Here is a 17,478-nt window from a genome sequence, read left to right on the forward strand (position 1 = left end):
AATAAGAAACGTTTGTTAGAGGTATATCGTACGTTCGTGCGTGCGTGCGTGCGTAGAAAAGCTCGATACGTATTCTAGAGCGACTCGCCGATAAGGAAATGAATTTCTTCTTCTTAGTAGGGAATTCGTGAATATATCGCCGTCGAAAATGACGATGTCAAACTCGAAGAAATTCGGAGAATCGGGAGTTTGCGCGTGAAAGCGTTGGAAAAGCGCCGACGTAGGTCGACGTTATACGTTAGGGATGGTGGAGGGGCGTATGTCGGATCGTAGCGACCCTCCTTCTCGTTCGGAACGTGCGCGTTTCTCGGCATCAGCACGTGGCATCGAAGGGAAGGATATACCAGGGGGGTGGCCGCAAACGGCGACGACCCTCGCTCGTCGTCGTTGCTGCTCGCGCGCGAGCGAGCGAACGGCCGTGCGAACCCGTCTCCTTCCAAAAAGAGTAAATATTTTTTCTATTTCTTCGTTTTTAAATCAAATCGCTAAAAAACGCAATTGCGATGTGTCGTTATTCTTCTTCTTTCCTTTTTTTTCATTTTTCTTCGTTTTCTCGCTTCTTTCTCTTTTTTTGTTTTTGTTTTTTTTTTTTTTTTTTTTTAATTCTCGCTCCTAAAAAGAGAAAAAATCAAGATAGAAAGAAATATTTTTCCAATCTTTCTTTTTAAAATCTCGGGAGTGAAAATTCATGTGTCCGAAGGTCGGCGTTGCCTACGAAGATCGAGCCTGTAACGCGATGGCGTGATCGACATCGATGTATCCTCGTGGGGTAAGTATAATACGATCTTCTTCGTCGAAACGGAACAACAGGTGTTTCGTCGCTTTCGCGACCCTCTCGAGACCAGAATTTCTCCCTGATATGTTTCGACGTTGATTTTCATCTCGAACGAAAAGATTGCCAGGGTAGAACGTACGACTTTCGTTCGTTCGTTCGTTCGTTCGTTCGTTCGAGAGAGAGAGAGAGAGAGAGAGCGCTAACGCGTTGGCTTCCGCGGTCTCGTAGAATGGAAACGAGTTTACGAAGCTAGGCAGACAAAATCGATGTACATCGTGTTAATAATGAAGAGGGAAGGTCTTCAACCTTTCGAGAACCAGCCGTGCCGTAGGACCGACCTTTGCGATGTGGATATGCATATATACGCATACGTGTGTGTAAGTATATATGCATGCACCTACGCAAATACAAGCATAGGTACGGATTTGCACTTACGCATATACGCACGAACGAGTGTACACGCGGTTTCCTCAGCTCGACGATACTTTCGTCGTAACTCATTTCGTTGGAATTTCGAGCGTTAGAGACAATCGCACTTGCCGGATCTAAGTTTTTAGCGCATCGGTCGTTGCGGGATGCACTTACTAATATAGAATATAGATTTCTGTCTAACGAAGAAGTTGATTAATTTTCCTATTTTTCACAAAGATCGATAACGATATCGTGTTTTATCGTCTCGAGATGTCTCGATTATCTCGTTGAAAATTAATTGGAGCTTTCGTTTTGTTTCCCTTCAATCTCTCCCAAGATGTATGAAGGATGCGTCGCGATACGAGTACGCTCTCGTGTACGATAACGGCGAGGAAAGTTTTCGAAGAAAATTACGAAGAATATTAAAGAAAAAATGGAAGGGACGAGAAGGTAAACGGGAGAGAATTCGTGTATACCCGAGATAGCCGACTTGGCTGGGATACCGAACAAACTACTTGGCTAGACATCGTGGCACCCTTGTCCTCGGCTCGATGAAGAAATGCTTCCTGGCAAGAGCATTGCTCGCGACATCTCTTTCGAAAAATTCTAACGTAGTCGGTCGTTCCAGTTCCTTAACCGAAAAATAAGCCGTTCTTTTCCTGCAAATATACCTGCATGCGTATCTACGTAATGTTACTTTGAGAAGTCAAATTCGATGTAACGATTTCGATGTAATGATTTCTCGTGAAAAATTCAAACCGATCTCTTCGGGTTGACTCGAAATTTAATTTCGAACGAATGACATCATACGTACGTATGTACGTCATTAGAGAATCGTTTAAATATTTTGAAAAGAAGAAAGGAATATTTATCGATAAGAGAAGAGTTATTAGTACGTTGTTTTATTTTTTATCCAACTGCAATAAGTATAAAAAGGAATGTTTCCTTTATAGCTTGAGAATAAAAGTTGGTAAAGTTTTCGTACTTGTTCGTGGTATATACTTTTGAAAGATTTTCCCCTTTAATATCTCGAGAATGATTTAAAACGAACGATGAAAAATTTGAGGAATTTACTCGATAGAGAATATAAAAGAAAATTCCATCGGTTCAACTCCAGAAGCTACGCATCGAAAACCAATAAAAATCGAGTCAACGCCGGTGTAACGTTTTTCATTCGGAGTTAGTTTTGAAATTGATTACCGCAATAGAGCTAAACTATCTCAAACGTTTTGTACAAAGAGAACGTTTTTTCGCGCAAGAGAAACTAACGTTTCTATGGTCGATCGACCGAAGGATCGGAATTCTTTCTAAATCTTCTTCGTGAACTCCTTTAGAAGTGACCTTCTCGAGAGACTCGTCGATAACTCGTCGATAATTCGCCGATATGCTACTACTTGGAATCGAGTCGTTCGGACAACAATATTTTATCACATTGTTTTGTTTTAATGGAAATTAATGGAGAAAATAAACGAAATGGAAAAAAAGGAAAAATCAAATAGGGTATAAACGGAGACGTACTCGTGCGAGACGAGTATGGGCTTCGGGCAATGTAATTAGCGTAAAGTTCGTTCCATTAAATTTAGTTCGACGGTGACTCCTCGTACGATTTTATTCGAGAAAGTTTGACGGAGTGATCGCGCATCGGTGAACGAGTTACGAGGTAACTACCGGGATCGGTGCTCGTCGCAAGATCGAACAACGATCGAGAGAGGGAGAGTGAAAAAGGGACGAGACGACGGAGAGAAATCTTTCCTTTTCCTTCTTTCTCCCTCCTCCCCTTTCTCTCTTTACGTATACTCTATCGTCTTCCTCGTTATATCCCCTTTGGTTTCGTTCCCTTCGCGCCTCGAGGAATAAAAGTCTACTTAAAGTGTCTATCCAAGGAAAAGGGAGAACGATCGAGATGAAAAGAAGGGAGATGCAAGGAAGTTAAAGGCGGTATCCTTTATGGTTGTCTTAACGAAAGTAGGACATACAGTCGAATCGATATGTCAGTCGTCGTTCAGTTTCAATTCGGTATTTGGATCGATACTCGTCGGTGTAACATCTACCTTCGATGTTCCTGTCTATGTCCTACGTTCGTAGAAAGCGAAGCTTACGGGCGTTTAAAGAGCTACGGGAGATCAGCTGACGAGGGATGTAGATATCTATGTAAAGAGAGGAGACGCACGGTAGGTGGGCGGGGAAAAATAGGAGGAATAGATAGAAGGGTATAATGGAAAGAAAGAGCGAACGTTAAGGAGAAATAAAGATCGACGTTGAACGCAATCGATCGAAGAACGCGCGAGAATATAACGATCGCTCGTTCTTCGTTTCATCGTCGTTAAATAAAATAATTATGTAATATTTACTCAAGGGAATGATACGTACTTCGCGTCGCGAACGATGTTGGACGATTACAAATTCTATTTCTTTTTTTTCTTTTTTTTTCTTTTTTTTTTTTTTTAACATCGATACGTCATTTCGTTTAGGCGCGATCAATAGTTCATATTTGTACACTATCTTTCTAAAATCGCATCTTCAATATGTCAAGCAATAGCCCGCGACGATCGTCGTGACAACTATCAAAATACAAATGCCATATGCGACCAGATGAACGGAGCAATAATAAAGAAACTCCTTCATCGCGATCTCTTCGTCCTGCACGTTAGAATCCTCTTGTTGTTGTTGTTCTTGTTCTTGTTGGCGTTGTTGTTGTTGATTTTTCGTATCTTCTGAGAGGAGTTTTCGTATTAGTTTTCTTTTTTTTCTATTTTTTTTTTTTTTTTTCTATTCTTTTAACGAAAGTATACACTTATATAGGCGCGAAAATTCTCCAATAACGACCTATCTCTTCTGGGCTAGGGAAAATGGTAGTCTCCTCGCCTAAGGAAAATTTCACTCGTCTGGTATCCGTCTTGTTTTTCTTTTCCGTTTTCTCCTCGCCATTCTCGGATACGATAGCTCCTTTTCCGTCCTTAACATCGTTTCCCGTTTCATCATCGTTCATCGTCCTTTCCTCTTTACCGGGAGATTCGCTCGAGGCATGTTCCTCGGGATAATCTTTTTTAGTTCCTACTATAGAACAATTTTCGCTTGCAAGCTGTAGGAGTAAGATTTAAGTACTACGTTGAAGCGTGCTATACCATAAACGATATAATGTCAATGTTTTAACAAGAAAATGCTCGGGTAGAATCGTGTTCCTTTTGGCCAATTTTACTCGTTGAACGATCTCGAGGGGAGATATCCCGAGTCAAATTTACCGATCTCGACGGAGATTTCAGAATATTCGAGGGTGAAAAGGACAAATTTGGATGGGACACTAAACGAGAGATTAGTATCACGAAGAGACATTGACTGAATTTGTTTTGGGGCGGGGATCGATTGGTTTCCGCGTTAGATCTTCTCCAAAATGAAACTGAGAGAAGCGTTCTGAGGCGTTGGAGTTGGCGTTGGCGTTGGCGTTGACGTTGGCGTTACCGTTGCCATTGGATCGGTAAACTCGTTAAGAGACACGTTCGTACCGTCGAGAATTTTCCTCAAAGGCAAATACACACCTCCTTCCTCCTTCGATCGTTGTTCCGAAGGTTCGGTATAAGTCGGTCGATCCGTCATTCCCGAGACCTGATTCACCGTTTTTTTAAACGTTTAAAAGAAGAGGATAGACGAGAGGAATCCAATATACTATCATTCGACGACCTCTAGGAAGTTAACGTAATTTGTCATGAAGGTTATTTCGTTGCTCGTGACAGGACTACGTTCGACTTTCTTTTCTTTTTTTTTTTTAAACGGTCGCGTGTCGATCGAGCACACTCGTTGTCCGTACAAACAGAGAATCTTTCTACTTTCTTTTCTTTCTTTTTCGATCATATTCTATCCGGTGGCCTTGCTCTCCTTAGAACCATTCGCTATCAGCAGCATGACTACCTACCATCGTAATATCTATCAAAGGCCAATCCTTTAGAATGTATCGATAAGGAATACATCCCCTTGTATCGTCATTTTTTGCGGACATTTATCGATCCATCTTTGTATCAATGAATAATGGATGGAGCTTCATCTCGATGGAGAATTGCCCATAGATGGAAATTCAATCAAGTGAAATTTTTTGTAAAATTATTTATATTATATTTTTCTTTTTATGAAACATCAAACGACTTCGGCAGTTATTCAAATTATTTTTCTTTTGCTAACTTGGATTTAATCTACTTTGATACCGATATTTACAGAGTCCAACTCGGTTTCGATTTTCTCATAAAAACCGACGCGAACGATATTGTTTTGTCGTTCTTTCGTTCGTTTTTCTTCGGACGTCGAAGAATTCGAATCTCGTTCGAGCTTTTACGTCAACTCGAAATTCGTTGACGCACGACGGCAAGGGGATTTCATTTTTATCTGAAGAGAGAGAGAGAGAGAGAGAGAGAGAGAGAGAGAGAGAGAGAGAGAGAGAGAGAGAGAGAGAGAGAGAGACGACGACGACGACGAAAGCTTCAAGCCATTGATATATCTGACAATCTACGAGTTTCAAGTGTTATTCCATCGTCGCACGTGCGTTGAATGACGACGAGTTATGGAAAACGTAGCAGAGTAGACATAGAAGGGATGTTGTTGGTTCCCGGAAAGTCGAACCATTGCGAAATCGATTATCGATTTCCCGCTTCATCCTGTCTCCGTAAATAGAGTTACTTCAATATCCTGACGTTGCCGTACGAAATACGCGCAAGCTTTTGATTTTCCTTCAAATACCCTTAGGGCTTTTCGATGATCTGACAAGGAAATCATGTAAATTTATAATCATCGATAACACAAAAAACTTCTTCTCCGTATAGTATTCTCTTCGTGTGGAATTCTCATCGTGCAAAAATGAATATTGACGAAGGATGTGCCCTTTATTGAAAAAAAAAAAAAAAAAAAAAAAAAATCCATATAGAAAGAAATTTTTTCTTTTTTTTTCTCTCTCCTCTCCCTCGCAAACTGGTTTTTAGCGACATCCGTTCGATGAACGATATTTTCTGATCCTATCGATGAGAACCGAAGAAAGAGCCACGAAGGAAAACAAAAAAAAATAAACAATAAATATTTGTCGATATAGATTCAATTTACTATTCGACAAATTATTCGTGAAATTAAAAAATGAAGCTACGGAACGAAGCTTCGTCTTCCTTCGTCTCCTTTTCTCTCTCTCTCTCTCTCTCTCTCTCTCTCTCTCTCTCTCTCTCTCGCTCATGAATTTTGTCTGGTCGCTGCTTGTATAGATACTCTTTATATAATGATGCTTATATAATGTTATAATATTGGCTAAGTATTGGCTAATCGTTGGCTAAAGCACACCATTACGAATGAATTAGTCCATGAGGAAACGAATAACCGAGTTGTCTGACATTTGACCGTGCACGAAACAATCTTTTACAGTCCTCGCTCCTTTCGTTTTTATTTCGTTGCAAGGGCATCTATTTTTGTTAAGACCGGTTGGACCTGTCCCTTAATCCTCTCCCTTCCTTTCTCTTCACGAATATTCGCATATGCAAACAACGTGACTTGACAAATATCGCACTGACGGACGGAGGACATCGCTTGACACTTGACATTTTGTTTTGATTCTTGGATTTTGTTCTGTCGGGGGATAAGTTACTAGAATCGAATATTTACTATCTTCGGATTGTGATTTTCGATTTTTGTATCGTATGAAACACGAAGGGAATGTAAGCAGAGAAAAATGATTTAAAGAACGTTGTAAAATGAGATTGCATGGATAACAGTAAGCGTTATCGATATTTGAGTATCTACATATGCGCGAAATATTTCCCGTCGAGATATCCCATTACTCAAGCGGATGTTTCGAGAGCGGCATTCCGCTTGATATTGAAATATCTTGGACGTTCGAGAAATCAGAGTATTGTTATACGTTCAAGCTGTCATGGTAACACGCGTCGAAAGATATAAGGAAGATATCGAAATTTTTTTGCTATAAAGATCAATTACTATTTTTACTCTTTCTGTGTTCCTCTAATTAACTTTCGTAGATTCCTTCCAAGACTCGATCGTTCTTACATATTCGAGCATAATGACGCACCTGTTTACCTTGAAAAAGTATTTAATTAAATAATTTATAATCTGTGTCGAGAGAGAGACTTAAGCCCGCTCGCTAATTTATTTCACTCGAGAAAGACGGTAGATTAATTTCCACGGTATCGTCTTCTCCTCTACACTTCTCGTTTCTCCTTTTTCTGTATCATTTTTCTTGTCTTGTTCTAACGAAAGATTATACCGAAAAATTGCCATAAGGAACATCGTCTTGGCAAAGATGTATTCGAACCGCTAGCTGATCACCTTTCATCGTTTTAGAATATTATTAAGTGCCATCGGAGGAAACTAAATGTCCACGACAGAAAGCGTTCCATACAAAGTCAATTAAAAGGAAAAGAAACAGCCGATTCGTTCGAGTCGATGCTCGGGCAGTTGCGGACCCTATTTACTTTTTTTTTCTTTTTTCTTTCTTTTTTTTATAAATTTTCCGAAGGAGACGGCTAGACATCGGAAAGAGCCGGGACTACTCGTCGGAAGGGAAAAGAAGAAAATTTTTAAAAGTTGCGCGTTGTTTTAAACGATAATCCTTCGATTGTTACAATAATGTTTATTAAATCGATAGCGAGATACGATTTTCAATATTATTTTTTCTTCTTCTCGAATAACTAGAATTCTTTTGAAGAATTTTAATAGTTCGTAGAAATCGTCGGAGAAGGTAATTTCCATCCGAGAAAACGGTAATATTCTCTAATAACAATGAAGATAGCTCGAAGATGACGACGTCAGCAAATGAGGTATAATTTCAGCGCAGTAATTACATTGGCCAGGAAATTATACATTAATATGATTTTGTTAGCGCTGCGGTTACACGCTACATCATAAAGCCACACCCGTCGACGTTGCAGTTTAACAAACTCGTTTTTTTTTTTCTTTCCTTTTTATCTTTCTTATTTTGTCGCCGAGATAGGATTCTACCTGTCCGAATGTAACCGGCTAAGCCGTCGAAGAATTTTCGTCGACCTGAAACGATCGAAGAAGTCGAATTTCGGAATACAAATTAGTCATTTGTTCGTTCAACGGTCGGAAGTTTGAGGATATACGTAGGGTGAGGAGATTATTTCTTTCTTTTTCTTCATTATAATAAAACTAGGAAATTTTTTGTGAAAATTATATCGATGAACTAGCATTAAGAAGATTGACAATTTAAGAGATTAGAATCGATCGGTTAGAAGAAATCAACGTTACCATTAAACAGCCGTGTAAAAAGGACTTTTCCGAAAAAGATCGATAATCAAGAGCAATTCGTATTTCTCCGAGTCATCGTATTCAAGGATTCTTGCGATACACCGATACGAGCACCGGTTTTATTTAATTTATCGTTATCCCTTTAAAGAAAAGACTACGGATTATGATTCTTTTTCGAAAACATTCGAGCCACGCGATCACGGGAGTAGTATATACATATACGTACGTACACTTTTTTTCCTATTCTTTTTACACCCTTTTTTAGCCCTTGAATCGCACGGACTCGTACAAAGTTTGCACAAAAATTCCATAACTCATTCGTGGGAGAGAGAAAGCTTTTTCCATTTTACTAAACCATTAATCATTAGCCATCGACCTGGTGGTAATGCACTTTGGCGTAACGATCGGATAGTACGATCTCGTCGACTTTAATAAAAAATATATTGTTTCGAGGCCAAATCGACTGGAGAGGTTGATTCGAGTAATCGTAATTCTTTTTCTTTTCTTTTTTCTCTACCGATATGCGTAGACGCGTTTAGCATCGATGAGATGTATTCGTCGTTGATACAGATCAATGACCGATTGAAAAAATCCATCGATAGTTTTTCAATCTGCTAATAAAAAGGAAAGATGTCTTAGGTGAGAAAAAGAGAAAGGAAAAATTCGTTTCTACGAATTGAGTAGATCTCGGCGATTAAATCCTAAGAGAGTCCCTCGAGAAAGATAGCCCCTCGGATGAGATACTTGTTGCGTTGCGCGAATGTAAAACCTTGCACGTTGTACCATTTGAATAAAAGGCAGGTGGAACGCGAGAGAAAATATCGATCGAGGGAAAAGCATTCCTCCAAGTTTCCAACTTTGCAACCGCAACGATTCTAACTCGTTCGTTTCGTTACTTTCGAAGCTTAGGACATTGAATATTTTACGAGACGATTGACGCAATTCTTTGTTTTTTTTTTTTTGTTTCCTTCTTTTTTCTCGATGGATAATCGTATAAAAGTTCAGAAAGTTCAGTTCGTTTCAGAATTTCTTTGATCTCCTCTTGAAGTTATTATATCGAGTTTCTTCTTTTTAAAATGACGCACGGTACGTCGGTTTCGTATCGAGCTATGATAACGATACGAAATAGAGTGAAAAAAAGCGAAAAAAAAAAGTAAGGAAAAAGGGACCATTCGTCGGAAGCCTAAAATCGATCAAAGCACCCTCCGATACGTCAATTCAGCGATCCCTTAATCCCATCGACGTCTTATCGATTCTTCGTCGTCCATTAAAAGGACATCGAATTTAGGAATCTACTTACTTACGTCCCAAGTAGTAGATCCCTTCGGCTTACGATTTTGATGAAACTTTCAAGACTTGTAGACGTACACGCGTTTATAGCTTCGACGCTTCGAAGCGATGTAGTTTCTTCTTTTTTTCTTCTTTTTTTGTTTCCTTAATGAAGAAGACGACGAACGAGATAATCAATTACGTATAAAAAAGAAAATTGTGAGAGATAAAAGTGTAAATAAAGGAAAAAAGAAAAAAAAGGAGAAACGAAGAGCCTAAAGGGTGAGAAAAAGAAAAAAATTAAGGGACGGAAAATGCGATTAAATATTGATTCGATGCCCTTTCAGCGGTTTTCAACGGAGTGCGGTTGACGTAGTACACGACAACGTAATCCGTACCATCCGTACACTCGATTAGGAATGTGCAAACCTGATTCACCCAATTCGATTTGACCGGTACGCTGGTAACGAAGTGTACCGCACGACGCGACCAAGAGGAAAATATTTCGCGTAAGGACGTCATTCTCTCTCTCTCTCTCTCTCTCTCTCTCTCTCTCTCTCTCTCTCTCGCCAGATCACGAGTTAATGATTGATCATTCAACGATTCGATTGTTTAATTCGATGCACCTATTTACGCTTCCCATATTTTCTTAGTTTCGATAAAAGAGTAATAGAAATGCCGTTCGAGTCAGTGCCGCCAACTTTAGAAGAGCGAAGACTAGCGAGAGAGAACATTAATGGTCGTTAATGGAAGTACCAGAATATAGGGCCTAACCAAATTACACCGTCGAAGTATTAGTGATTACGAAAACGGTATGTGTATGCGCGTGTGCGTGCGTTTGTTTTCGCGAGAGCTCCTTTTACCATCGTCGTACTCCGTTCGTTCCCGTTCTACGTTCTGTAATGAAATTGCCAAGAGTAGCGGTGTTTTTGCCCAAATCAAATTATTCATCCTTCTGATTGGATTTTTTTCTGCTTCGTATTCATCGAAAAGCAGCGACGAATCTAGAAGATATTAATTCGACGATGCTAATTTTTCGAAGAAAGTTCTAAACAGGACATTTGGAAGAATGTAATTATTTTGAAAAAAAAAAAGAAAAAAAAAACTAAAGAAAAAAGAAAGATTATTTTTTCTATAGGATTCTTTCGGACATACGTCGCAAGAACGTCCAACGACGACGATTCGAAATAATTGGTATGGACGGTACGAGAACTCGTTGAGGCGGATAGATTCGTTCGAATCTTCCTTACGTTTTCTTCCTTTCACGGAGGGAGGATTTGTTCTAAGAGGAAAGAAATTCACGTAGGAGAAAGGGAAGGAATGGGCCCTTGGGCCTTTGGAGTCCCTCTCATCCTTGCCTGCGCTTTGGGCCTTCTTCTTAACGTCTACGTTCTACTCGTTGTTCTTGGTCTTGGTAAACAGGTAAAGAAAAACCGAAATGTCAAGTCGAAAAGATATTGACGGAATCTTCGAACATGACAGTAAGTTCAGATATCTTTTCGTAGACGCAGCAGCAACAAACGGCGAACACGTTGCTACTGATCCATCTTGGCGCGGTAGAGGCAGCCGTGTGTCTGATATTACTGATCTTTACTACTACACCTTGGCCAGTAGCCGGCAGTTGGTGCGTATTTCACGGCTTTCTTTTAGCCCTTTTACATCCTGTCGCATTGTGGACCGTCACGGGATTGAACTGCGATCGGTGAGTCTTTAAAAATTATATATCCTTTTTATCGTCGGTTAAATCGGCCGAAGAGATCGTACGTACTCGCGCTTTGAAGTTTTTCCCATCGAAAACGATTTTCTTTTCGGTTCGTTCAAGTCGAACGCGAAGCGCATAAAAGTCTCACTTGGTCAACGTCGGAAGCTGTCAGGTTCTATTTCTCTCTCTCTCTCTCTCTCTTCCATTTCTTTTCCATCATAGAGTCGTTTTGTATTATTCCACCGCGTTTTCCGATACATCGAGTTCGACGCTTTTTCGATCAAAGAGTTTCTCGTAGTAACAACAGGAAGTTTCGACGATTGTTTTGCTTTCCGTTCTCTTTTTTGCATTCCCGTATATTATTCGAAATATCAACTCAAAATCAAATATATGCGCTGTACGTTTTAACGGAATATCCGAACTTTATTTGCAATCGGTAAAGTTCCAAGAAAATATTAGAAAATAATTTGATCGTATTTTCCTTGAAAATATCATAAATCATAGCTTTTTCAATTTATCGTATGTAGTAACCTCGCTCGTAAAAGCCTTTTAATGACCGATAAATCGAGCTCCGTTTCATTCTTCAAGCACATTGGCTCGTCATACGAGACCGATATAAAGGACAACAGGCTCTTTGATACGAGATGTCAATAATGACATTCCGCACATCCGATCCTTTTGTCTTTTACGCTGTCAATCGGCACAAGAGCGGTTTGCCGTTGATACGGAGTCCTATTTTATCCAGCTTTCTTTACTTAACTCGTCGTTCCATTACAGTCAAGAAATGGGAAAGAGTAAGATCTTAAGAGGGAGGGGAGAGAGAGAGAGAGAGAGAGAATATGCCACCACTCGGAATAATTCTTTCGATTTCGTAGCAAAAAAAGATCGAATGACCTATTTAAAACGACAAGAAACGCATTTTCGCTAGACTCTTTGTAAAGTAGCGTATATCCTAGTTTGGTTCGTATCTATACATTCGATTTGTAAGTTAACGTTTAATAAATTTAAAAGGTTTACTTTTAATGAAAATTATCTTGTAAAAGTCGTGAAAGTTTCTTTGAAATTGCTGTAAAAATTTCTTTACGAAGAATTCGTAATCTCGTAAAAAATATTTGTTTTTACGAAACGTTAATGAAAATCCGCTTTACCGGAAAAATTAAAAACTAAAAGGTATACGCGGCAAAGTGATACCTTAGGCGGACGTATTGTACCGAATGAAAACAGTTATCGCACAGTATTGAATAAGCTCGGATCGGCAAACCTCGGCTTTGACTCGGTATCTCGTATTCTCGTTTTAACAGATACTACGCTATCGCCGCGCCGTTGCATTACGCGGCACTGGTATCACCCAGACGAGTGATCGTCGGTTTGATAGCTTCCTGGACGGGAGCCCTTCTTTTATCTTTACCACCGTTCTCCGGCCTGGTACCACCTTACAGGTTAGAATATTAGTATTTTTTTCTGCGTTATACGAAACATACATATGCGTTATACAAAAAAAATTCAAATTTTAAGAAACAAAATTCTTTCGATCTCTTAAAAATCTTTCTAAATCGTCCGAACGTCATTTCGACAGATACAGCCCAGGCTTAGGTTGTTGCGCGCCAGATTTTGGAAACGGAAGTTGGGGTTCCGCAGCGGCACTTTACGGTGCGGTTTACGCGATTCTCGGCCTGGCATTACCGGCGATTCTCGTGACGGTCTGCAATTTGCGAGTCCTCGGTATAGCGCGTTATCATCGACACCGTATCGCTAGTGCGATCTACGAGGTCACATTAAGCGCCCAAGTGACCATCACCCATCAACGAAATCCATTTTTCGTGCCCACGGTCACGGCACCCTCGGCCGGTGGTCCTCCTCGTTTTCATAGCGCTGCGAGCACGGTTCGTACATACGTATATTCTTGCTTATACATTTACGTACGTGTATGCGTTTTTTCTTTTTTTTTTTCTTGGTTTTCCTCTTTTACATATAAGGAAATAATCGCGCGACTTGATAAAGATTATTTTCGACAATCGAATATACTTTGGTTCTTCTTTTCTTTTTATATGTTTTTTTTTCCCTTTTCTTTCTTTCTTAAATCCGTGCCGTTCGTTTACTTATGCGATTAAATAATTCGATTTAAACCTGCGGTTATTATTTTGCAATTCAAAACTACCTTGGACGATAATACCAGTGCTCATTTGTGTATTAACGTTTATTAACGAAGAAGCCAGAGGTCAGAGGTAACGAGACTCCGTTATTATTACGAGCGCCGAATTCGATGCTCGATGAGAAAACGTCGAGACATCTCCGTCCTCGTCTTCTTGCTGGATGTATAAATATAACTGTCCATATCGGAGGAGCGATCGATCAAAGAAATAAAGTCGTAGCGAATAAAGTTTCGTATCGAACTTGAATGCGAAATGAATATCTTCCTGTTATTCGTTCGTAGCGACTCGAGCTAGAACGAATTCGGTTAAAACGTACGAAGAGATCAGCTCGGTGTATCGGCGAGTTCGTCTCCTTTCGAACTCGATCGAGGGACTATGGCGACGCCTCGAGAAAAATCACCGATCAACCGTGGTGATTCTCCTTTGCGCGATAACGCCTTCGATCGCTTTAATTTTATCGGTCTGATTAGAAAAACGGATGTTACCAGCTCATTCGTAATTTAATTATCAGGTATTAGACGTTGGCTATCCGAGCGAGTTCAAGTTTCTTGGACGACGAAAGGTCGAGACGATAATGTAATTTAAGATTAATTAGCGTTTTAAAGAACGATCAATGCTCACGTTCCTTTACGTTATCAAGGGTTCTCTATAGCAGTGCCTTTTTGCGTTTTGAAACGAGGATTTATAACCGCGTTCTCTACGCGGTCGGAGGAAAAAAGGAGAGAAAGGAAAGAAAAGAAGAAAAAGAAAGAAAAAAAAAAAAAACGAGATGTTCGGTCGAATGAAAAACTTTTAGGTGATGCAACTAGTCGGTTCACTCTATTTCCTGTATTTTCCCTACTGCGGATTTATACTTTGGGAATCCTGCGGAGTCGGCGATCAAGATCGGCTTCAGGCGCATCCTCGTCTAGCCTCCTTGGCGTCTCTTCTTCTTGCCTGTTCTCCACCCATCAACGGACTCCTCTACGGTCTGAAATCGCAGACTCTGAGGCGATCCGTGCAAAATTATTGGCGAAAAAAGGCGACCAAGTCCGAGTTGCAACAGGTAATTCGAAAAAATATCACAGATCCTGAGGAAGATACGATCTCTCTCTCTCTCTCTCGTTCTCAACCAAGAATGAGAATTTCGAAATTCGCGAATGCCTTGGTAGTGGGCCATGAACGTTCGATCGATTAATCTTACGGTTACGGAGGTTCGAACGTTGAATTTCATTTCGGTGATATTTACGATTTTTAGGAGATACAGGCGAGAACGCCAAGCGTGGCAGGCTCGAGAAGGCCGTCGGGAAGTGGAACCGGCTCCTTCTTTCCTTTTCCTCCGTTACAACGACGTCTCAGCGAAGCTCTCTTGGCGATTGGTAACTGCAGATCAGGAAATAGCATCGAACACGGGAATCTTAATTTTCATCGTACGAGATTACAACCCGCGGCTTCGTGTAACACGCTTAGAGTACCATCGGCGGAATCAGGTAAAAAATGTTGGAAATAAAAAGTTTCAAAGGACTTTCCGTTGGAAAATGTAAAATGCAAAATCGTGATCGTTCGAAGGCGAAACTGGCAAATTGGTGAGATCCAGCGCTAGCGCGGCGAGTCTAATGGGGCCGCATTATCGAGGCGATTTCGCGGGCAACGAGATCGGGACTGGTTGTTCCATGGCTACGAACGAAACGCCCAGACGAAGTCCAAGGATTCTTATAACGCGTGCTTGCAGCGAGGAGAGCCAAGACGGTGGGAGTCCGCTTCTTCGGAAATCTTATCTTTCGAACTCGGCCCATCCATCCTGCGAAAGTACACGTCGTTTCTTTCATTTTCATTTTCTTATCATTGTCATCGAGATACGATATCTGTCTGTCTGACAATCGAATAAATTCGATCTCTTTTCAAGGATTTAACTTTGTATACGTATAGTAATCTGCCATTACTATTCCATTTCCAACTGTAGTTACTTTCTCACAAATAAAATGATTCGTCTTTAGCTAACGCGAAAATATACTCGCGTAACGTATCGACGTGAGTAACGATAATTCATCAATTATTTATTTTCCATTCGCCGTCGAACTTATCCTATTGGCAGGCAACGGATATCTCGATGTTTTTCTTTCTCAACGATCACTCCTTTTTGATTTTCTCCTCACCAAGAACGCAGATGGAGATATTGTAGTACCGGAAGCGATAGTAGTACTGGGAGTAGCGAAACGAACGTTTGGACGACCGGCGTTGCTCAGAAAATGGGGAAGAACAATCTGAAGAATATGACGGACGTTTGGCCAGCGAGTCGACGATTGATACGCGTGAGAACGCTCGAGGAAGATTCTCTTTCGACGGGCATCAGGCCGAACAACAACAGCGAGAGTAGCGATACAACGGATACCACAGCGACGACGACGACGACGACGACGACGACGACGACCTTACCGATCAAGGCCCAAATGCTCGTAAGTAAAATATCATTTCTTGCTGTTCCGTGCGTTCCGTACAATCGATTTCGAAAGTAGAAAAAAAATGGAAGAGAAAAAAAATCCGTGTCCTACACTCGTTCGAGCAGGTAGTACGAGATACGTATACGAGAATACGAGAGCATTACGAATCCTCGGGGTCATCGATCCGGTTTCGTTTTTTCTTACGACTAGCCGGACGACTCTGCCAACTGTTTGGCCTCTTTCGCGATTCGACTTCTTTTTTTTGTCCGCTTTCCAACGGAAAATTACAGAACGACGATACGATCCCCATATACGTATACGTATATCAATATCACGTGGTATTATTTATTGAACGGGATTCGATTTTCTGCCGGTTCAGGTTTCTCGCAAAAATTCGGCTAGCGATTTTGAACTTGAAACGAATCGTTCGACCGGATCATTAAAAATCTGTATAATCTGCACGCAGGAGGATGGAGAGGAAATCGATACGAGAAGGAGAAAGGGATCGAGGAAGAACGAAGATAGGGATCGAAGCGAGAGCGAGAATAGTTGGAGCAGCGTGGAAGAGATCGAGATGAAAGAGGTGATCGAGAAAAGGGAAGAGGAAGAAAAGGACGAGGAGCGATCGAAGGAAAGGAAAAGGTCGAGAGGGTCCCGCAGGAAGAGAAGAATAACGCAGAGGGGTAATTCCGAGGGATCCGAGGATCGAGATGACGCGGCACAACTGAGGCCACTTTTGGCTCCCTCTTCTTAGAATCGTTTCGTCCCTCTTTTTTCCTGATTCGTCCCGGTACGGAGCTGAACACCGTCGTATACCGTTAGGCTGGCCGAATTTTATCGGAGATCGTCGAAATCGACGCCGAATCCAATCCAAGAAACGATACGAGGAGAACGCGTATGCGTTTAATCGCAACCCACGTACCTCTTCGCGCCCACGTACTCCTTAACGCACAAAAACGTCCTGATTCGTTTCGCCCTCGCATAACCGAAAATAATGTCGATCGGACGTCGAGCTACGCGACCCGATTATCTTGTCTTATTTTAATAAGAGAAAAGGAAAAAAAAGGAACGTTGGGCGTTCGCGCAGCTTGGAGAGTCGTTCTTGAGTTTATCCCATTTTAATGCATAGATACACAGCCGGACCGATACTTATTCTATTTATCGCAACGAAAGAGATACTGGCTTCGACCTATCCCGACGACCTCGATTTTCTCGACCCGTTATGCTCGAGGAAAGTACGAACGAACCGATATCCCCGAACCCGAAAGAAAAGAAGAACCGTGGGAGTTGCAGAGAAAGCGAACGATAGTTTCTACGTATCGTGAAGCAACTCGAGCCCTGAAAGAAGACGCTTAATCGTTAATCGATCGATCGAACCGTCTCCACGTGCACTTCGTTTGCTCTTTTATCGGGCGACGATTAATTTATTCTTTTCTTTCTTCTTCTTCTTCTTCTTCTTTTCTCTTCAACAACACGACCACGCTGTCGCGACTCGAA

The 17,478-nt window shown here is 41.0% G+C and overlaps 1 protein-coding gene across 3 annotated transcripts; it reads left to right on the forward strand.

Moving 5' to 3' along the window:
* Positions 1-112: 112 nt before the first annotated feature.
* Positions 113-16,983, forward strand: LOC122635935 (beta-3 adrenergic receptor-like). Of its 3 annotated transcripts, XM_043826668.1 has the most exons (11): positions 113-445; positions 701-769; positions 10,845-11,128; positions 11,212-11,408; positions 12,710-12,847; positions 12,985-13,291; positions 14,358-14,606; positions 14,799-15,030; positions 15,110-15,349; positions 15,701-15,996; positions 16,448-16,983. In XM_043826668.1, exons 3-11 carry the CDS (start codon positions 11,027-11,029, stop codon positions 16,733-16,735), a joined length of 2,049 nt encoding a protein of 682 aa, XP_043682603.1. In that variant the 5' UTR covers positions 113-445; positions 701-769; positions 10,845-11,026; the 3' UTR covers positions 16,736-16,983. The 3 variants fall into 3 exon arrangements, with proteins under 3 accessions (XP_043682603.1, XP_043682604.1, XP_043682602.1); XM_043826669.1 differs by lacking the exon at positions 701-769; XM_043826667.1 differs by lacking the exon at positions 113-445 and having other exon boundaries at positions 621-769.
* Positions 16,984-17,478: the final 495 nt, after the last annotated feature.

This window comes from Vespula pensylvanica, chromosome 20, assembly GCF_014466175.1.
Source record: "Vespula pensylvanica isolate Volc-1 chromosome 20, ASM1446617v1, whole genome shotgun sequence".
NCBI lineage: Eukaryota > Metazoa > Arthropoda > Insecta > Hymenoptera > Vespidae > Vespula > Vespula pensylvanica.

Excerpts from the sequence above, each read along its gene's own strand:
- LOC122635935 (XM_043826668.1), top strand. The coding sequence starts at position 11,027 with ATGGGCCCTTGGGCCTTTGGAGTCCCTCTCATCCTTGCCTGCGCTTTG. Across the intron at positions 12,848-12,984 it reads GGCCTGGTACCACCTTACAG|ATACAGCCCAGGCTTAGGTT; the intron begins GTTAGAATATTA and ends TCATTTCGACAG. Across the intron at positions 13,292-14,357 it reads TTCATAGCGCTGCGAGCACG|GTGATGCAACTAGTCGGTTC; the intron begins GTTCGTACATAC and ends AAAAACTTTTAG.